This window comes from Procambarus clarkii, chromosome 22 (genome assembly GCF_040958095.1).
Source record: "Procambarus clarkii isolate CNS0578487 chromosome 22, FALCON_Pclarkii_2.0, whole genome shotgun sequence".
NCBI lineage: Eukaryota > Metazoa > Arthropoda > Malacostraca > Decapoda > Cambaridae > Procambarus > Procambarus clarkii.
The window spans coordinates 40,798,212-40,821,428 of record NC_091171.1 but is presented as its reverse complement, the minus strand read 5'-3'; the positions used below and the strand labels follow the sequence as shown (position 1 = coordinate 40,821,428).

The 23,217-nt window shown below is 45.1% G+C and overlaps 1 protein-coding gene across 1 annotated transcript in view; it reads left to right on the top strand.

Annotated features, from left to right (window-relative positions):
• The first annotated feature begins 1,150 nt into the window (after positions 1 to 1,150).
• Positions 1,151 to 23,217, top strand: part of LOC123760268 (rhodanese domain-containing protein CG4456) — a 36,271-nt gene continuing 14,204 nt past the window's right edge. Inside the window, exon 1 of the mRNA XM_045745786.2 lies at positions 1,151 to 1,269. Within this exon, the coding sequence (XP_045601742.1) occupies positions 1,248 to 1,269 (22 nt within the window). The 5' untranslated portion in view covers positions 1,151 to 1,247. The remainder of the gene's footprint in view (positions 1,270 to 23,217) is intronic.

The window sequence follows — 23,217 nt, the reverse complement described above, 5'->3', positions numbered from 1 at the left end:
AATGATTCCTTACACAAGTTACTAAAGGCCGTTCTTATGTTGGCTGCTGGACACTGCTGGTCTGAAGACGCTCCAGCATAGATTTGGGTTCTGTCTGCTGCGTTGCAGACAGAACCCAAATCTACAAATTAATCTGTATTAATAATAATAATAATAATAATAATAATAATAATAATAATAATAATAATGTTTATTCAAGTAAAGGAACATACATACAAAATAAGTTACAAACAGAATGTTGAATGTCTAGACAGAGCTACTGTATACAATACCTAAAGCCACTACAATACACACAGCGATTAAGGCAGCGACGATGTCTGATAACCAGGTGGTTACTTCAACTGGTATCGTCCCTCAAGGCTGCAGTTGATAAACACAAATAGTACAGCAATGTGGGAATTATTGGAACTTAGAGTAAGCGTCTGTCTCCCTTAGATATAGATACCTGACTGAGATAAACCCGTGTTTATTTAATAACCTGGGTACACCCTCGTTTATACAGCTGCCCCTAGATTACACAGAGGGTTACATAGTTTGTGTCAAGAGCTATCTATAGGTTCGTGATGTTAAAAGATCCTCATCTCGTCCTCACGCCAGACTTGTTAATGCAGCGGCCGTCTTCAGGCTAGGCTTTTTAATGCACCGGCCGTCCTCCAAGACGCACTCGTCAATTTTAACGCACTGCGCATTCAAAATTAGTCTTTTGTCAAATATAAGGTAATATTATTTCACACTTGAATGAGCTGAATAGTAACAGACTTAGCGCGGTTTAGGTTAGGTTCTGTTGACCGTTATTGGTGTGTGTACTACGGGGGGGGGGGGGGGGGGGGAGCATTTATTGAGGTGGGATTCGAGCGGAGGACATGAGCGAAGCCCTGCTCGAGGATACATGTATCATTTGTGTGTCAAGTCTCTCTCTCTCTCTCTCTCTGAGAGAGAGAGAGAGAGAGAGAGAGAGAGAGAGAGAGAGAGAGAGAGAGAGAGAGAGAGAGAGAGAGAGAGAGAGAGAGAGAGAGAGAGAGAGAGAGAGAGAGAGAGAGAGAGAGAGAGAGAGAGAGAGAGCAACACAGAGAGAGAGAGACAGAGAGAGAGAGAGAGAGAGAGAGAGAGAGAGAGAGAGGGAGGGTAGGGAGGGGTGTCAACGCCGAGCCTGATATCGGCGGGTGTCAGTAGAGAGGAAGCAGCTGAAGCGGCCACAGAGGACGGTGTACGCAGCTCCACCACCACCACACGCCCTCCCCGCCACCATGACCGACTCCCAACACAGAGGTAAGCCCTCCACATGTACTCACACACACCTGCAACATTGCACAATGCAACCTGTGTATGTGATTTTCTCAGCTGGGTGTGCTATGGAAAAATTGTATTTACGTCCCGTGTCTAAAACTTTTGTGTGAGAAGTGTTCTGACGCAAAGAAACGTTTTTCATTTGTTCATTTATTATGCAAGGCGTAGTTTGGCATGCACGCCATCCCACCAACGGGATAGCGCCCAGTGGCGGAACACATACCCATCCCTTGGGCGATGGTGGACCCCATTCCAGTCGTTCTGTGGGCTTGGGTGGGCCCCATTCCAGTCGTTCTGTGGGCTTGGGTGGACCCCATTCCAGTCGTTCTGTGGGCTTGGGTGGACCCCATTCCAGTCGTTCTGTGGGCTTGGGTGGACCCCATTCCAGTAGTTCTGTGGGCTTGGGTGGACCCCATTCCAGTCGTTCTGTGGGCTTGGGTGGACCCCATTCCAGTCGTTCTGTGGGCATGGGTGGACCCCATTCCAGTCGTTCTGTGGGCTTGGGTGGACCCCATTCCAGTCGTTCTGTGGGCTTGGGTGGACCCCATTCCAGTCGTTCTGTGGGCTTGGGTGGACCCCATTCCAGTCGTTCTGTGGGCATGGGTGGACCCCATTCCAGTCGTTCTGTGGGATTGGGTGGACCCCATTCCAGTCGTTCTGTGGGCTTGGGTGGACCCCATTCCAGTCGTTCTGTGGGCATGGGTGGACCCCCATACCCATCACGTGGGTGTATAGTGAGGGTTACAGAGCCATACAATGCTCACTGGAACACAATGCCGAAGTCATTTAGCTAAGCATGTTACACTGTGATCAACTAGGAACACAGAACACCAACAGCCACTGTGGCTCAAGGACTGGATCAAAAAACAATTACGCAATTGTTGTTGTCCAACGCACCAGTTGTGTCCGGTGTTGCTGGCCACTGTCCAAGGAGGAACTACGGACCTGGACAAGCAACATATCCACGAGGTAATTCAACGTTCAATCAATAATATCAACTTTGACATAATGTAATTCTTGGATGCTGGGGGGAGCATCCCACATTTCGTAACAAACAAGGTCACCAAAGGTCACTATAAGCACAGGTGACTACGTGACAAGTTACAGTGGTCAGCGCAGTCGTCTCACCACCGAAGGGTCCCGGGTTCGATTCCCGGGAAGTATGTTGTTGTTGTTAAAGATTCGCTACCTGGAACAAAAAGTTCCAAGTAACACGAGCTATGGTGAGCCCGCAGATAGTTATTCCAGGAAGCACAGAGATGTTTCCTTTCATCTGATACGACTGATAACCTAACAGTAGTATGGGTACGCTGAGTTAGGCAATTGTTGTGAATTGCATCCAGGGGAAGTTGAGTAGTTATCTCAGGCCGTGAGAGGCCCACGGTGAGCCACTAGCCAGGCCTCCTCTTCCCGGTAATGGTAAAATGAGAAGGTAATTACTTAATCATGTAATCACATATATGAATGTCGATTTTTGTTAATTGGTTAACTTGTGAGGCTCAGGTGATGTGTTTCGTGTACTCACCTAATTGTACTCACCTAATTGTGTTTGCGGGGGTTGAGCTCTGGCTCTTTGGTCCCGCCTCTCAACTGTTAATCAACTGGTGTACAGATTCCTGAGCCTATTGGGCTCTGTCATATCTACATTTGAAACTGTGTATGGAGTCAGCCTCCATCATATCACTGCCTAATGCACTCCATTTATTAATTACTCTGGCGCTGAAAACGTCCTTTCTAATGGCTCTGTGGCTCATATGGGTACTCAGCTTCCACCTGTGTCCCCTTGTTCGAGTACCACCCGAGTTAAATAATCTCTTCTTATCTACCATATCAGTTCTGTTGTGGTTGTACTTCTAATGTGGCTCTACAGTAATTTGGGCTCGGGCTTTGTTTTCTCTGTTATGTCATTTCCGTACTGTCCTTGTGCTTCTAGTCTCGGTAACCCTCTTCTAATTATCTCTGGATAATTTTAGATTTAGGAAAGACTTGGGTAAATACTGGTTCAGTAACAGGGTTGTTGATTTGTGGAACCAATTACCGCGTAACGTGCTGGAGGTGGGGTCCCTCGATTGTTTCAAGCGCGGGTTGGACAAGTATATGAGTGGGATTGGGTGGTTATAAATAGGAGCTGCCTCGTATGGGCCAATAGGCCTTCTGCAGTTGCCTTTGTTCTTATGTTCTTATGTACCCTGAGGTACTCCTTCCTGGCCCACTGTGTTGTGGAAGAGGACATCAGAGAGCAGAGGATTCTTCCTCTTCTCTCGGATGTCCTGTTATTCCTACTGTCTCCGTGCCCTTGTTCTCAGTTGCTGTGCCAGCATAGATCCCCTGATTAAAACATGGGTTCCTCATTTCCAATTTGTTTCTCTTTTGGGCTGGGACAAACATGTCTGCTGCCTCCTGTCACATCTGGGGTGATGCAGTCCATCATTTCTTGTGTAACCTTTCTCCCGAGCTCTGTTACCTCATGGTATTTCTATTAGGAATTTTCTTATCTCCTGGTATTTTCCTTGTCCGTATGTCAGCCTTTTGCTTTCTGTTTCCCCCCTTCCTTGAGTAAGTAATCCCTATTTCTACCATGTACTCAAACATCAATACACTGTGGTGATGGATTCCAACGGGGGCTACGTGCTACGGCTACAAATGTGGGTCTACGAAGTGGGTTTCCCTTATGCCTGAATCATTCAAATTACATACCAGGTCAAGTCTAGCTGGTTGGTCATTGCCTCTCATTCTTGTGACATGTTGGCTTAAAATGTTTCTAGCTGCCACGTCCAGTAGTTTAGCTCGCCATGTTTCCGTACCCTCGTGTGGTCCTTTGTTCTCCCAGTCTATCTTTCCATGGTTGAAGTTTCCCATGATAAGCAGACGGGAACGATTTGTACAGGTGACGGAGTCTGCTGTTTCAATTATAGTAGTAACCGTCATGTTGTTTCTGTCATACTCCTCGCCCTGGGCCTTTTACCTGATTTACCTGAGGGCCACTAGCACCAGTGGCCTCGACGAGGACAGGAAGCCGGCGACTTGTCGAAGGTCCCCCCCACCCCCTCCATTGTCCTGATGATCGTTTCCAGTTTGACATTAAAATTTAACAGATTTTTGGCATTTACGACTTCGTCGGGTTTTGTCATTTAGTGGAGTGTTATACATCACTGCTACTGCTGCTCTTGGTCCTGCCGTCGTCATGATGCCTGTTACGTAGTCTTTGAACCCTTCGAAGGATGGACCACTCCTTCTCCTCCGTTCCTTCCCTCTAATTCCTTGTTACAGTGTAGTCCTTGGGGAAACACGGCAGTTGTTATGATACCTGACAATTTTGTTTCAGCAAGTGCTATTACATCAGGGTTGAATTCTTGTGCTCTTTCCCCAAGTTCACTTGTTTTGTTCGTAATCCCATCTATGTTTGAGGACATTACTTTGAAGATCTCTTCCTGCCCGATCTCAGTTACACTTGGTGTCCCTGAGATGGGAGCAAGGAGGGTCTTGTGTGTGTGTGAGAGAGAGAGAGAGAGAGAGAGAGAGAGAGAGAGAGAGAGAGAGAGAGAGAGAGAGAGAGAGAGAGAGAGAGAGAGAGAGAGAGAGAGAGACAGAGAGAGAGAGAGAGATAGACAGAGAGAGAGAGAGATAGACAGAGAGAGAGAGAGAGAGAGAGAGAGAGAGAGAGAGAGAGAGAGAGAGAGAGAGAGAGAGAGAGAGAGAGAGAGAGAGAGAGAGAGAGAGAGAGAGAGACAGAGAGAGAGAGAGAGAGAGAGAGAGAGAGAGAGAGAGAGAGAGAGAGAGAGAGAGAGAGAGAGAGACAGAGAGAGAGAGAGAGAGAGAGAGAGAGAGAGAGAGAGAGAGAGAGAGAGAGAGAGAGAGAGAGAGAGAGAGAGAGAGAGAGAGAGAGAGAGAGAGAGAGAGAGACAGAGAGAGAGAGAGAGAGAGAGAGAGAGAGAGAGAGAGAGAGAGAGAGAGAGAGAGAGAGAGAGAGAGAGAGAGAGAGAGAGAGAGAGAGAGAGAGAGACAGAGAGAAAGAGAGAGAGAGGGGGGGGGGGGGGGGTAGGTCCCGGAGCAGGGTCCCGGATCAACGTGTTTAGTGTCAACAAACCCCCCAGTACATTTGGCTACCTCCGAGCGCCACGGGCATACGTATCATAGCAGGACTGGGGGTCACTGACCGTACCGTGTGTACCTTCAGGGTGACGGGGTACCAGGGGTCCTCCATCACGGTGAAGTGGTCCCAGGGGCTCCCCATCACGGTGAGGTGGTCCCAGGGGCTCCCCATCACGGTGAGGTGGTCCCAGGGGCTCCCCATCACGGTGAGGTGGTCCCAGGGGCTCCCCATCACGGTGAGGTGGTCCCAGGGGCTCCCCATCACGGTGAGGTGGTCCCAGGGGCTCCCCATCACGGTGAGGTGGTCCCAGGGGCTCCCCATCACGGTGAGGTGGTCCCAGGGGCTCCCCATCACGGTGAGGTGGTCCCGGGGGCCCCCATCACGGTGAGGGGAGGGGTTGTACTCAGGGACACAAGCAATACGGTTCAGAGTGGAGAGAAACATGCTTCCTATCACTGTGCCGCACAACTGAGGGTCCAGAAGCAGTGTGTAACATCAAATATGTAGTAATCATGCCTAAACATGTAGTGATGAGGCGTAAATATGTAGTAATCATGCCTAAACATGTAGTGATGAGGCCTGAATATGTAGTGATCATGCCTAAATGTGATCATTGATGAAATATGACAACTCTGTTGCACTGAATATATTGTCGTACAGCGTCGTGTACTCTCTCTGTAACCCGACGGGTAGGGCTTCCTTGGACGAGAGGTAGAGTTACACACACACACACCGTCTGGCTCCAGGTGTCTGGCTCCACGTGTCTGGCTCCAGGTGCCTGGCTCCAGGTGCCTGGCTCCACGTGTGTGGCTCCAGGTGCCTGGCTCCAGGTGCCTGGCTCCAGGTGTCTGGCTCCAGGTGTCTGGCTCCAGGTGTCTGGCTCCAGGTGTCTGGCTCCACGTGTGTGGCTCCACGTGTGTGGCTCCAGGTGCCTGGCTCCAGGTGCCTGGCTCCAGGTGCCTGGCTCCAGGTGTTTGGCTCCAGGTGTCTGGCTCCAGGTGCCTGGCTCCAGGTGTCTGGCTCCAGGTGTCTGGCTCCAGGTGTCTGGCTCCAGGTGCCTGGCTCCAGGTGCCTGGCTCCAGGTGCCTGGCTCCAGGTGCCTGGCTCCAGGTGTCGTCACTGTTGCCGTGTGAAATAATCTATTAATCATTACGGGAAAATCAAATAACTTTGCACACAAGGAAACTACAATAACACGATGATGTATCTACGAGGAGAAGATCCTAGGAACAGGACAGGGGGTATCGAACCAGCGTCCTGGATAACCTCAGAAGCATGCCTTAACTCATGGACCAATAGCTCTAACGGGGTCTATCACATACCACCAAGTCTATCGGATGTAACTGTAGCACTCAGATTTGAAGAGGAAAACTCCTTTTATGACTGAAAATGAAAGCGTGTTGGCAAGACCAGTTGTCCTTGACGGCTCTGGACCTCATCCCGACCGCCTCCACTTCCTGCTCCGTCGCTCCTTATAAAGTTACTGACACCAAACACATTGGAAATTAGGTTCTATATTTGGCGTAGGAGCGGTGCGGTGAGTATATGTCAACTCCGCGGACGCTGGAGTGACAGTTAGTTGTGTCTATTCTTAACCCCCTCGTATTCTAGGAGACACCTTGATGGTGTTCCAGCAGGCTCCTGGATGGTGTTCCAGTAGGCTCCGGGATGGTGTTCCAGCAGGCCCCTGGATGGTGTTCCAGCAGGCCCCTGGATGGTGTTCCAGCAGGCCCCTTGATGGTGTTCCAGCAGGCCCCTGGATGGTGTTCCAGCAGGCCCCTGTATGGTGTTCCAGCAGGCCCCTGGATGGTGTTCCAGCAGGCTCCTGGATGGTGTTCCAGCAGGCCCCTGGATGGTGTTCCAGCAGGCCCCTGGATGGTGTTCCAGCCGGCTCCTGGATGGTGTTCCAGCAGGCCCCTGGATGGTGTTCCATCAGGCCCCTGGATGGTGTTCCAGCAGGCTCCTGGATGGTGTTTCAGCAGGCCCCTGGATGGTGTTCCAGCAGGCTCCTGGATGGTGTTCCAGCAGGCCCCTGGATGGTGTTCCAGCAGGCCCCTGGATGGTGTTCCAGCAGGCCCCTGGATGGTGTTCCAGCAGGCCCCTGGATGGTGTTCCAGCAGGCTCCTGGATGGTGTTCCAGCAGGCCCCTGGATGGTGTTCCAGCAGGCCCCTGGATGGTGTTCCAGCAGGCCCCTGGATGGTGTTCCAGCAGGCCCCTGGATGGTGTTCCAGCAGGCTCCTGGATGGTGTTCCAGCAGGCCCCTGGATGGTGTTCCAGCAGGCCCCTGGATGGTGTTCCAGCAGGCTCCTGGATGGTGTTCCAGCAGGCCCCTGGATGGTGTTCCAGCAGGCCCCTTGATGGTGTTCCAGCAGGCCCCTGGATGGTGTTCCAGCAGGCTCCTGGATGGTGTTCCAGCAGGCCCCTGGATGGTGTTCCAGCAGGCCCCTGGAAGGTGTTCCAGCAGGCTCCTGGATGGTGTTCCAGCAGGCCCCTTGATGGTGTTCCAGCAGGCCCCTTGATGGTGTTCCAGCAGGCTCCTGGATGGTGTTCCAGCAGGCTCCTGGATGGTGTTCCAGCAGGCTCCTGGATGGTGTTCCAGCAGGCCCCTGGATGGTGTTCCAGCAGGCCCCTAGATGGTGTTCCAGCAGGCTCCTGGATGGTGTTCCAGCAGGCTCCTGGATGGTGTTCCAGCAGGCTCCTGGATGGTGTTCCAGCAGGCCCCTGGATGGTGTTCCAGCAGGCCCCTGGATGGTGTTCCAGCAGGCTCCTGGATGGTGTTCCAGCAGGCCCCTGGATGGTGTTCCAGCAGGCCCCTGGATGGTGTTCCAGTAGGCCCCTGGATGGTGTTCCAGCAGGCCCCTTGATGGTATTCCAGCAGGCTCCTGGATGGTGTTCCAGCAGGCTCCTAGATGGTGTTCCAGCAGGCCCCTGGATGGGGTTCCAGCAGGCCCCTGGATGGGGTTCCAGCAGGCCCCTGGATGGTGCTATTAAAACAAGAATATCAAGGATTCCAATTATTGAGGTTAGAAAAGCGTTATTAGCCTTATCAGGTCCACCGCAGACGCACAGCAGACACCCTCTCCCCCCCCCCCCCGCACGGGCTGCACCCCCACAACAGCTGCCTAACTCCCGGGTACCTATTTACTGCTGGGTGAACAGAGGCAAGGAACGAAAGAAAGCGCGCCCAACAATTTCAGCCCCGCCCGGGGAACTGAACCCTGGGATATACTCATGTGTAGACCACTGCACCACAGGACCCAGGATCCCTAGTTACAGTATAACTCTTGAACTAACTCAATTTGACACACTTACGGGCTATTCATGCCCGTGCCAACTCTGGGGGGGGGGAGGGAGGTGGCTCAATCATCAATCAGTCAATTTGACACAGTTGTTAATGTGATGGTCGCTTGCAGGGGCTTGCATCCTGCACAGTTGTTGATGCGCAGACTGCTTATATGTTGTTTACTCGGCTTATAATGCAGTCCGTCCTCCCAAGGTTTCCCCAATGTCAAGAAAACGGTCAATTTAAAGTGGTCTCTCCTAACGTATCGGAGGACCCCCCAAAACAGAAAACGGGACAGTACGTCACTTTCGCGAGACCCTTCCATTTACTAGTACGACACTTTCGCAAGACCCTTCCATTTACTAGTACGACACTTTCGCAAGACCCTTCCATTTACTAGTACGACACTTTCGCGAGACCCTTCCATTTACTAGTACGACACTTTCGCGAGACCCTTCCATTTACTAGTACGACAATGTGTGGCCGTATGTAATGCATACGAGCGAAAAGCGATTTTTTTTTAGGATGACAGGTTATATAACGATCACAGGATTGTTTATATTCGGCCTAGATTGCTTTAATTAGGCCTAGGATTGCTTATATTAGGCCTAGATTGCTTATTTTTATCCTAGGATAGCTTATATTAAGCCAAGATTACTTATATTGATCCTAGGATAGCTTATATTAAGCCTAGATTGCTGATATTGATCCTAGGATTGCTTATACTGATCCTAGGATAGCTTATATTAGGCCTAAATGCTTATATTGATCCTAGGATTGCTTATATTGATCCTAGGATTGCTTATATTAGGCCTAAATGCTTATATTGATCCTAGGATTGCTTATATTAGGCCTAGTTGCTTATATTGATCCTAGGATTGCTTATATTAGGCCTAGTTGCTTATATTGATCCTAGGATTGCTTATATTAGGCCTAGTTGCTTATATTAATCCTAGGATTGCTTATATTGATCCTAGGATTGCTTATATTAGGCCTAGATTGCTTATATTGATCTTAGGATTGCTTATATTAGGCCTAGTTGCTTATATTGATCCTAGGATTGCTTATATTGATCCTAGGATTGCTTATATTAGGCCTAGATTGCTTATATTGATCTTTGGATTGCTTATATTAGGCCTAGTTGCTTATATTGATCCTAGGATTGCTTATATTGATCCTAGGATTGCTTATATTAGGCCTAGATTGCTTATATTGATCTTAGGATTGCTTATATTAGGCCTAGTTGCTTATATTGATCCTAGGATTGCTTATATTGATCCTAGGATTGCTTATATTAGGCCTAGATTGCTTATATTGATCTTAGGATTGCTTATATTAGGCCTAGTTGCTTATATTGATCCTAGGATTGCTTATATTGATCCTAGGATTGCTTATATTAGGTCTAGATTGCTTATATTGATCTTAGGATTGCTTATATTAGGCCTAGTTGCTTATATTGATCCTAGGATTGCTTATATTGATCCTAGGATTGCTTATATTAGGCCTAGATTGCTTATATTGATCTTAGGATTGCTTATATTAGGCCTAGATTGCTTATATTGATCCAAGGATTGCTTATATTGATCCTAGGATTGCTTATATTAGGCCTAGATTGTTTATATTGGTCCTAGGATTGCTTATATTAGGCCTAGTTGCTTATATTGATCCTAGGATTGTTTATATTGATCCTAGGATTGCTTATATTAGGCCTAGTTGCTTATATTGATCCTAGGATTGTTTATATTGATCCTAGGATTGCTTATATTTGCCATTGAGAGGTTAGATCAGGTGGTTGGCACAGTTACCGTGTGGGTGACAGCATCGGGCACTCCAACATGTTATATACAGGTACCGGCCGGTGAAGCTACGTACATAGCATCCATAAAACACACACACACATACATAATCATACGTCATTTCCTATACGTTAGGTTACCATGTGTTTGCTTAAAAACAGTAACGGTGACGTCGGAGGGGCATAAAGTTTGGCCCTTTTTGTACCCTACTTCGTGGAAGAGGTCCACCATTGACCACTCGACATTATGGCCTGCGCGTCACAGCTCCTGTATCGTGAATATTACGCATTTACCTGGAACCTTGAAGGAAGTTGCTGTCCGTTTCATTATATATGTAGAGCACATATTGTAAGCTTGCTTACATATTGTGTACACATATTGTAAGTTTACATACATATTGTGCACACTTATTGTAAGCTTCATACATATTGTGTACACATATTGTAAGCTTCCATACATATTGTGTACACATATTGTAAGTTTACATACATATTGTGCACACTTATTGTAAGCTTCATACATATTGTGTACACATATTGTAAGCTTCCATACATATTGTGTACACATATTGTAAGTTTACATACATATTGTGTACACATATTGTAAGTTTACATACATATTGTGTACACATATTGTAAGTTTACATACATATTGTGTACACATATTGTAAGTTTACATACATATTGTGTACACATATTGTAAGCTTCCATACATATTGTGTACACATATTGCAAGTTTACATACATATTGTGTACACATATTGTAAGCTTCATACATATTGTGTACACATATTGTATGTTTACATACATATTGTGTACACATATTGTAAGCTTCCATACATATTGTGTACACATATTGTGTACACATATTGTATGTTTACATACATATTGTGTACACATATTGTAAGCTTCCATACATATTGTGTACACATATTGTAAGCTTCCATACATATTGTGTACACATATTGTATGTTTACATACATATTGTGTACACATATTGTAAGCTTCCATACATATTGTGTACACATATTGTAAGCTTCCATACATATTGTGTACACATATTGTATGTTTACATACATATTGTGTACACATATTGTAAACTTCATACATATTGTGTACACATATTGTAAGTTTACATACATATTGTGTACACATATTGTAAGCTTCATACATATTGTGTACACATATTGTAAGCTTCCATACATATTGTGTACACATATTGTAAGCTTCCATACATATTGTGTACACATATTGCAAGCTTGCTTACATATTGTGTACACATATTTAAAGTTTCCATACATATTGTGCACACATATTATAAGCTTTCATACATATTGTGTACACATATTGCAAGCTCCCACAGACTGCAAGCCTGGTACACACACAACCAATCACTATGAGCCTAGCAAGAGTACTCAACTGCCCTCGTTACGTGATCCACTAACATGGTTAACGACCGCTGTAACCAGTTCGCCACAAGTGTTTAACGGGTTAGCTTAAAGACTATTGGGGGTCTTCAGTTTCGTACCCTTTACGTGCCCTTTACGTACCATTATTTGACTAGCCATTTCGCTACAGAATGATGATTGATTGATAAAGATTAAGCCACCCAAGAGGTGGCACGGGCATGAATAGCCCGTAAGCTTCAAGATGGGTATGGTGCCCTTATTAAACTAATCAAACTCATAAATATATAAATGTAAAATGAAAATTATGTAATATGCCGTTACACAAACGGTTGTTAAAATACAGATTTTGGGCATTAATTACATTTATTTGCATTCATTTAATTAAACATTAAATATATAAGATGATTAACTAATTATATTGAATTAACTTATTATTTATTTATTTTAATTAGTTATATTAATTACATAGTATATTTTTACAAAAACCGGAACCACTGATAGCGCTGTATATATATACGCAGCAACATGATCAGTATACTCCTCTTTAGGGGGGGACCAACTAGCTCCCGTTTTCTGGTGCCTTGGGTGGGGCGCGATGCTGTTTAACAGATCTAAGACCACATCTGGTGTGAGCCTCCAGGGCACACCCAGCTGAGGGCTGCTGTCTCCGTGGGTGCTCAGAAAAGACGAAATGTTGTCACAGAGATCCGATTCCTTGCCTTCACTGCCTAGTCTGGTCATAACGATTTCAATGCCATGCAGCTGGGTCTAGCCCTGGCACTTTACCTCATACTGAAAACCCTTCCTCTCACCCCCACTAATTCTTCCCCTATCTCCACTTCCACGCTCACCCATTAGGGTATCTTGACCTATATTTAAATGAATGAATGAATCAGTATACACATACACAGCCCCGCTCCTGTGCCAGGTAAGTCCACTATCGGCTCACCATAGTCCGTGCTACTTTGAACTTTTGATCTGAGTAGCTGAATCTAAAACAACAAAGGATGATTATGACGGGAGACATCTTCCGTCACACTGGGTGTAGTCCCATCTCCAGTATCAGCTCTTGATACTGGTAATGGCTCAAAAGGGCCACCACTTATGGGCTATTCATGCCCGTGCTACCTTTTAGGTGGCTTAATCTTCATCAATCAATCAGGATGAGTATGTATGATAATTTACACAAAATTGTGCCACGTGCGCATCAGCTGGTGCGCAGGTAAGATAGTGCCAAACCCAAGGGGCCAGGAATGTAGGTCCGCTGGTGGCGACGCTGTTGTGATGGCGCCGGGCCAAGAGTCAGCTGTTGGATGATAACAACATTCCCCCCCCCCCCTCCCCCATCAATGTTGTGGACCCTCCTGAGGCCAGACACCACTCTCTCTTACACACACAAACACGTGTATATGTGTGTGTGTGTGTGTGTGTGTGTGTGTGTGTGTGTGTGTGTGTGTGTGTGTGTGTGTGTGTGTGTGTGTGTGTGTGTGTGTTTGTGTGTATGTACTCACCTAATTGTACTCACCTAATTGTGCTTGCGGGGGTTGAGCTCTGGCTCTTTGGTCCCGCCTCTCAACCGTCAATCAACTGGTGTACAGATTCCTGAGCCTATTGGGCTCTATCATATCTACATTTGAAACTGTGAATGGAGTCAGCCTCCACCACATCACTTCCTAATGCATTCCATTTGCTAACTACTCTGACACTGAAAAAGTTCTTTCTAACGTCTCTGTGGCTCATTTGGGTACTCAGCTTCCACCTGTGTCCCCTTGTTCGCGTCCCACCAGTGTTGAAAAGTTCGTCCTTGTTTACCCGGTCGATTCCCCTGAGGATTTTGTAGGTTGTGATCATGTCCCCCCTTACTCTTCTGTCTTCCAGTGTCGTGAGGTGCATTTCCCGCAGCCTTTCCTCATAATGTGTGTGTGTGTGTGTGTGTGTGTTTGTGTGTTTGTGTGTATGTGTGTGTGTGTGTGTGTGTGTGTTTGTGTGTATGTGTGTGTGTGTGTGTGTGTTTGTGTGTGTGTGTGTGTGTGTGTGTGTGTGTGTGTGTGTGTGTGTGTTTGTGTGTATGTGTGTATGTGTGTGTGTGTGTGTGTGTGTGTTTGTGTGTATGTGTGTGTGTGTAAGAACATAACATAAGAACAAAGGCAACTGCAGAAGGCCTGTTGGCCCATACGAAGCAGCTCCTATTTATAACCTCCCAATCCCACTCATATACTTGTCCAACCCATGCTTGAAACAATCGAGGGACCCCACCTTCACAATGTCACGCGGCAATTGGTTCCACAAATCAACAACCCTGTTACTGAACCAGTATATACCCAAGTCTTTCCTAAATCTAAACTTATCCAATTTATACCCACTGTTTCGTGTTCTGTCTTGTGTTGATACTTTTAATACCCTATTAATATCCCCTTTGTTATGTCCATTCACCCACTTGTAAACCTCTATCATGTCACCCCTAACTCTTCGCCTTTCCAGCGAATGCAACTTAAGCTTTGTTAATCTTTCTTCACATGAAAGATTTCTAATTTGGGGAATTAACTTAGTCATCCTACGCTGGACACGTTCAAGTGAATTTATATCCATTCTATAATATGGCGACCAAAACTGAACTGCATAATCTAAATGGGGCCTAACTAGAGCAAGATATAGCTTGAGAACCACACCAGGTGTCTGGTTACTAACGCTGCGATTAATAAATCCAAGTGTCCGATTTGCCTTATTACGAACATTTATGCATTGATCCTTTTGTTTTAAATTCTTACTAATCATAACTCCCAGATCCTTTTCGCAATTCGACTTCGCAATCTCAACACCATCTAGCTCGTATCTTGTAACCCTATCATCATTACCTAACCTCAGAACTTTACATTTATCAGCATTAAACTGCATCTGCCAATCCTTCGACCATTTCAAAACCCTATCTAGATCAACTTGAAGTGATAGTGAGTCCTCCTCCGAATTAATTTCCCTACCGATTTTCGTATCATCGGCAAATTTGCAAATGTTGCTACTCAAACCTGAATCTAAATCATTTATATATATTATAAACAACAGAGGTCCCAGGACAGAGCCCTGAGGCACCCCACTTACAACATTTTCCCACTCTGACTTGACTCCATTTATACTAACTCTCTGTTTCCTTTGGTATAGCCATGCCCTAATCCAGCTTAATATATACTCGCCTATTTGCCTATTTGTGCTTGCGGGGGTTGAGCTTTGGTTCTTTGGTCCCGCCTCTCAACTGTCAATCAACTGGTGTACAGATTCCTGAGCCTACTGGGCTGTGTGTGTGTGTATTTAAAATCAGAATTGCTTTTGAATACATAGATGGCAAATTACTAAAGAAATTGTTCACGACTTTTGTTAGATCAAAGCTGGAATATGCAGCGGTTGTATGGTGCCCATATCTTAAGAAGCACATCAACAAACTGGAAAAGGTGCAACGACATGGAACTAAGTGGCTCCCAGAACTGAAGGACAAGAGTTACGAGGAGAGGTTAGAAGCATTAAATATGCCAAAAACTAGAAGATACACGAAAAAGAGGCGATATGATCATCACGTACAAAATAGTAACAGAAATTTATATGATAGGGAATATTTCCTGAGAGCTGGAACTTCAAGAACAAGAGGTCATAGATTTCAACTAATTAAACAAAGATGCCGAAGAAATATAAGAACATTAACTTTGTAAACAGAGTGGTAGACGATTGGAACAAGTTAGGTGAGAAGGTGGTGGAGGCCAAAAATGGCATTAATTTCAAAGCGTTATATGACAAAGAGTGCTGGGAAGACGGGATACGACAACTGCAGCGTAGTTCTAGGTCTGTAACTACACTTAGGTAATTACGAGCACACTACGCACACTGGAAACCGAGTACCCAAATGAGCCACAGGGACGTTAGAAAGAATTTTATCAGTGTCAGAGTAGTTAACAGATGGAATGCATTAGGCAGTGATGTGGTGGAGGCTGACTCCATACACAGTTTCAAATGTAGATATGATAGAGCCCGGTAAGCTATCTTGAGATGATTTCGGGGCTTAACGTCCCCGCGGCCCGGTCCTCGACCATGCCTATTTTTTGTTACACACCCCCAGGAAGCAGCCCGTAGCAGCTGTCTAACTTCCAGGTACCTATTTACTGCTAGGTGAACAGAGGCATCAGCTAATGAAAGAAACTCTGCCAATTTGTTTCCACCTCAACCGGGGATCGAACCCGGAACCTCAGGACTACAAATGCCGAGCCCTGTCCACTCAGCTGTCAGGCCCCTGAGTCAGGGGCCTGACAGTCTGACAGCCACGCAAATACACTTAAGCCAGATTGATTGATTGATAAAGATTAAGCCACCCAAGAGGTGGCACGGGCATGAATAGCCCGTAAGTGGTACACTTACTTTCATTAAGCCAGAATAAGTCTCTAGGTTATGTATGATATACATAGTCAGGTGATGTTTGGTAAAATACAAATAACAGAGAAACTCTCCTCACACAGCTCCTATAGTTTGCCCTAGGCCTAAATAAATCATCCGAAGCCTAATATACACAATCGTAGGCTAATTATGAACATTTATATAATGTACAAGGCCTAGGCAAGGTCGACTTCGGTTAGTGTCTTTGTTTTTATCGAGTCATAAAAACTAAAGAGTAAAATTCGTGTTTTTTGGTGCATGCAACAGTTTATATATTATATATAATATATATTATATATAATATAATATATGAAATAACAATGATTGGATGAGAAGTCTATCTTGCTACGTTCAAGATAGACACACGGAACGATGCTCCCCCCAAACACCTTCCTACATTAATATACATTTGTTGAAGATATACATCAATATTGTATCACTCTATTGTTGTTGTTTTAGGTTCAGCTACTGGGAACAAAAAGTTGCAAGTAGCACGGGCTATGGCGAGCCCGTAGTGGACTTACTTAGCACAGGAGCGGCCCTGTAACTGATTTTTTTTATCACTCGTCGCATGGAAGTGCGGCAGAGTTGAACTCCCGGACCCGCCTCTCCACACGGGTAGGCAGAAGGAGGGGGGGGGGGGGGGGTGTGATATGGGCACTTGGGAAGTCGACCAAGGTACTTGAAAATCTACCAGCCCGTCCTTCTAAGGTTTCCCAGCGTCAGGAAATTATCGGACTAAAGTGACCTTATCTTAACTTACCAGAAAACGGTAAGTAACTTACATGTTTTCTTACATGTACAGAAAACAGGGACAGTACGTCAATTTCGCGAGCCGCTACCATTTTCTAGCAGTTTTTGGCCTTAATACGTCAAAATATGACGTGCTGTCATAGGAGAACAAGTTGTCATCATGGAACAGAACGTCACTTTTGTGAGTCGATTTCATTTCAAATTACGTCCAAATTTAGCCATATCGTGCATACGAGCCAAAAGTGACGTTATTTTTAAGAGGACGGGTTGTTAACGTGAAGAGTCCTTCAAAATTGAATTTCTAATCTGCACACCAGGTTGAGAATGACAGTGACAAAATGGAGATGACAGAAAATGCTGTCATCTCATCCAATAGGTCGTAGTTTTCCCGGAATCGACCAACCCGTTCTCGCAAATTTAATAAGTCAATATTGACTTATTAAATATGTGCATAGGTGACATACTTAACATAATAGTTTCCCCTTGAAAGCTTCATAGAAAACACCAACCTTACCTAACCTACTTAGTATGTTAAGATAAGCATCTTATTGCTTCGTAATTACAATTATTACCTAACCTATACCTATAATAGGTTAAGTAACAATTGTAATTACGGAGCTATAAGATGCTTATTTTAACATACTAAGTAGGTTAGGTAAGGTTGGTGTTTTCTATGAAGCTTTCAAGGGAAACTATTATGTTTAGTATGTCACCTATGCACGCTACTAATAAGTCACTATTGACTTATTAAATTTGCGAGAACGGGTTGAATCGACCACACCGCTAAAAATGCTTCGTATTAGTAAACATTAAAGCGCAGTGATATTAACGTTTTCTATGCATTGGCCTCAATAGGTTAAATGGGGTACTTAGCTTTGTGTGTTTCCGGTTAGGGCTAACTGTTGCATTTTGATGTGATTACAGAAATTGTTACAGAAATTACTATTAATTTTAGAGGTTCAAAACGTTCTGCCAACAAATACAAAAATTATTACTGAACAGTAAATAACTTCAAATAACTAATAAATTCCTTTAGGTAATGAAAGATCAACTAAGTTGTGATGGATTTTGTTTTTATATCAAACTGCTAAACTGTTTAAGTGGTTCTGGGAATATTTCAAGAGTAGAACAACTCTGGAAATCATTCACAGGTAATTAACCCGTGTGCAGACACCAGCCACGCCAAGAAGACGCCCGTACGTGCCACCGATGTGTACCTGTACCGTACATGTGTACCTGTACCGTACATGTGTACCTGTACCGTACATGTGTACCTGTACCGTACATGTGTACCTGTACCGTACATGTGTACCTGTACCGTACATGTGTACCTGTACCGTACATGTGTACCTGTACCGTACATGTGTACCTGTACCGTACATGTGTACCTGTACCGTACATGTGTACCTGTACCGTACATGTGTACCTGTACTGTACATGCCAGGCGGCCCAAGGTGCTGTACCAGCCTGGAGGTTTGATGGTCTGGATACTTGATATTGGTGATGGTATCAGGCTTTGTGGTGGTGGTGGTTGTGGTGGGGGTGTTGGTGGTGGTTCTGGTAGGTAGTGGGGGTGGTGGTTGTGGTGGGGTGTTGATGTTTGTGGTTGTGGAGGTGGGGGTATTGGTGGTGTGGTGGTAGTGGTGGTGTGCTGCTGGTAGCGGTGGTGGTAGTGGTGATCGTTGTCTCCAGCAATGTAGTGGATTTTGGTGTTACTGGTTCGAAACCCCTGATTAATGATATTTACATTAGATTATAATCGCCGATGACACTCTTCTACACATCAATCGTTGCAATTGTCACGAATTGCTTAGAATGCTGTGTGATGCGAACCAGGAGGGGGGGGGGGGAGTTAGGGGTTAGTAGGGGGGGTTGATGTAAGCTACTGCTGTTGCAAGCCAATATTATTGCACCCTACTGCCAGCCAGAAGATGTTGCACATCACAGATGTTGATCGTTTAAGAATGCAACATACCCCCTTCCCCTCCTCCTTTTCACCCCATTAACTGGATGGGTGACCCCCGACGAGTCATAATCCGGCTTAATGCCTGTCCCCCCAACACTGCAACCCATTCCTAGGCCCATATATAAGGATTAAGGCAAGATAGACTTTTCCATTATTAGCACAGTTGTTGTGGGTGAGGGAGTATAAGTAGCACATGTGTGTGTGTGTGTGTGTGTGTGTGTGTGTGTGTGTGTGTGTGTGTGTGTGTGGCGCCCGTCTCGTGTGTTTGTGGTGGTCCGGGCTGGTGGTGGTGGCGGCCGTCGTCTGACACACTTCACTGTTTGTGAGTTGGATGTCCCCCCACCATGCACTCACCCCCTCCCCACTCGCTCACTCACTCACTAAACTTTAATCCTAACACATGAAAGGTTACGAGGACAGGAGTTAGAGCATGAAGCTCTGCTATACAGTACAGGATGAAGGGAAGGCAAATCCCCTCAACCTCTGACAGAGAGAAAGACTTAAGAGTGGACATAACTGGAGATCGACCACCAGAGGCACACACACCAGCAGGATATGTCCTACTGGCTAACGTCCGGTTATCCTTCAGTAACTTGAACGAAGATTCCTCCCGAGCGCTGTATACATCCCCCCCCCCCTGTGAGACCCATTAATCAGACTGCTGCCCCCAGCATAGAACCCCAACCTAAGGAATCACAACAGAAAACTATTAAAGGTTCAACAATATATAAGAAGGTTGGTTCCTGAGCTAAGGGGACTGAGCTATGAAGAAAGACTGAGGGGGAACTGGACTCCACTGAATGAAAGAAGGATTACGGCAGACTTGATAACAACGTACAAGATACTAACATGGATTGACAAAGTAGACACAGAAGCAATGTTCAAATTAAGGAACAGTAGAAGGAGAGGACATAATTAGACACTGGAAAGACGGACGAGTCACAGAGATGTCAGAACTTTTCAAGTGTAAGTGTTGTAAATAAGTGGAACGAAGTGGAATAAGTGGAACGAAGTGGAATAAGTGGAACGAAGTGGAATAAGTGGAATTCGATACACAGCTTCAAATGTAAACATAAGAAAAACAAGTGAAATTAGTCACAGCACTGATCCAGTGATGATCGAAAGGCGGGGCTTAAGAGCTCCACCCTGCAAGCTCAATTAGGTGAGTACTCACTCACTTTCACGTACACACACTCAGACACGCTTGGGGGGGGGGGGGGCTGATAGCTGAGTGGATAGCGCTCTGGACTCGTAATCCTAGGGTTCGGGTTCGATCCCGGCTGATGGCAGAAACAAAATTGACTGACTTTCTTTCACCCTGTTGCTCCTGTTACCTAGCAGAAAATATGTACCTGGGAGTTAGACAGCTGTTACGGGCTGCTTCCACTACTCACCTAGTTGTGCTTGCGGGGGTTGAGCTCTGGCTCTTTGGTCCCGCCTCTCAACCGTCAATCAACAGGTGTACAGATTCCTGAGCCTATTGGGCTCTATCATATCTACACCTGAAACTGTGTATGGAGTCAGCCTCCACCACATCACCCCCTAATGCATTCCATTTGTCAACCACTCTGACACTAAAAAAGTTCTTTCTAATATCTCTGTGGCTCATTTGGGCACTCAGTTTCCACCTGTGTCCCCTTGTGCGTGTTCCCCTTGTGTTAAATAGACTGTCTTTATCTACCCTATCAATTCCCTTCAGAATCTTGAATGTGGTGATCATGTCCCCCCTAACTCTTCTGTCTTCCAGCGAAGTGAGGTTTAATTCCCGTATGTGTGTGTGTGTGTGTGTGTGTGTGTGTGTGTGTGTGTGTGTGTGTGTGTGTGTGTGTGTGTGTGCGTGCGTGCGTGCGTGCGTGTGTGTGTGGGGGGGGATAGTTAGTAGTCAGTAACAGTTGATTGATTGACAGTTGAGAGGCGGACCGAAAGATCAGAGCTCAAGTCCCGCAAGCACAACTAGGGGAATTCACACACACACACACACACACACACACACACACACACACACACACACACACACACACACACACACACACACATACACACACACACCCACACACACCCACACACACACACACACACACACACACACGGAAGATGTACTCGCCACAGTGCTGCCATCCTGCCACCGTCAACTTATTATTATTAACATCTTTATTGACAAAATTAATTACAATTTTGCCTAATCTGAGGATTTTGATAGTCTTATTAAATTGAGGTTAATGCTAGTATTCACTGTCACGCAGGACAGAGGGTCATACATAAGACAATAGGCCTAAACTGTAGGCTGAAGCACATATATATCACGGTTACAATCAATGTTTTAATGTGTGGATATGTGAAAACAACTTTCTATTGTGCACTGCCACACAAGTGCAGGGATGGGTTCATAAGTGATACAGCTTAGAATATAAGTAGAAATTGTTCTTCATTCTTTAAAATGGACAAGCAAATTTTGGGTAAATTGTTAGGATGTCGTCCAGAACACCTGAGTCAATAAAATAGTTACACAGTTGGTGGTACAATAGGCCAGGAGGTCTAAAGTCCTTTACGGTTTCACATTCATCAATATAGTGTTCTAGTGAATGCATTAAAGGTTTATCACAGAGTTTACAATCTGAATATTCTGGTAGTGGCTCAGCCTCACTAACCTGCCAGATGTGTCTATAGCCAAGGCGAATTCGCGCAATTACTACATCACATTGCCTGGTCCGGTTACTGTGCTGACCATACAAATACCTATTATTACAGAACTTGTCATAACTTTTAATACTGCAGCTTTCAGGTCTCTGTGCATTTCTTAGTTCTTCTAAATCTGAATTAATTTCTTTAATTTGTATGTTTCTAATAACTGCATTAGATAGTCCAAAATCATAATCAATGTTTTCTTTCCTGCAAGCCTCATTGGCCAATTGATCTACAAAGTCATGTTTTTCAACTCCAACATGGGATGGGATCCACACAAATTTTATACAAGAATTATTATCATTGGCAAAAATTACATTCCATTTAATATTACAAGCTACTTCCGACATACATTGTGATGGGTTATTTAAGGACTGCAGAGCACTTTTAGAGTCACAGAAAATAACTCCACCACCATTGAGCTTAAGGTATTCAGTGGCTAGATAAATACCCAATAGCTCGGTCTGTGTCGTGCTTGCCCAGTTGTTCAATCTCTGTGTACTAGTCATGATCATTTCATTCCCTTTATACACTGCACATGCACAACCTGTTCTACCAGTGCCTAACTGCACAGAGCCATCAGTAAAGGCATAGGATTCAGTCGGTTTGAGAATTTGAAGATGACTGTCAATAGCTTCTAATGTTATACATCTCAAAATGTCAGTGTTATACATTTGTTTTACACTGATGGGAGTATATTGCAGAGAGACCTCCACATCTTTCCAAGGGGGAATATAGTGAACAGTTTTATCAGGGTTAAGAGATACATTCAGTTTCTGAAGATTATAGTGGTAAGATATAGTGCTGAAGATTTGTAGTGGTAAGACACTCGCCTGGCGTTCCGCGAGCGCTATGTCATGGGTTCGTATCCTGGCCGGGGAGGATTTACTGGGCGCAATTCCTTAACTGTAGCCTCTGTTTAACGCAACAGTAAAATGTGTACTTGGATGAAAAAACGATTCTTCGCGGCAGGGGATCGTATTCCAGGGACCGTAGGATTAAGGACTTGCCCGAAACGCTACGCGTACTAGTGGCTGTACAAGAATGTAACAACTCTTGTATATATCTCAAAAAAAAAAAAAAAAAAAAAAAAAAAAAAAAAATTATAGACACAACAACTGAGCCACACACTGTAGGGAGCTTTTTGCGGCGGATTGAGGGAACAGTCAGAATTGTTTAGAATGGATCTCAATTTAATTTGAATAGAGCTGGGGGGACCATTATTTTTCAAAGTTTTGGCGCAAAACATAGTACTAAGTAGAACTATTCTTTCGTAAATGGAAGGTAAGTTTAGTTCCTTTCTCATGTTAACAATTCTGACAGTTCTAGGATAACCCAGGATGATGCGCATGGCATCATTCTGTACTACATCTAGGCCTTGTAATTGTTTAGGAGAAAAATTAAGAAGATGCTAGGCATAATAATCAACAACAGATCGTATAAAGGCAATATAAAAACTACGAGCATATTTTATGTTAATGCCAAATCCTTTGCCAACAAGAGTTCTGAGAGGTTTAAGACGCTCAACAAGTTTT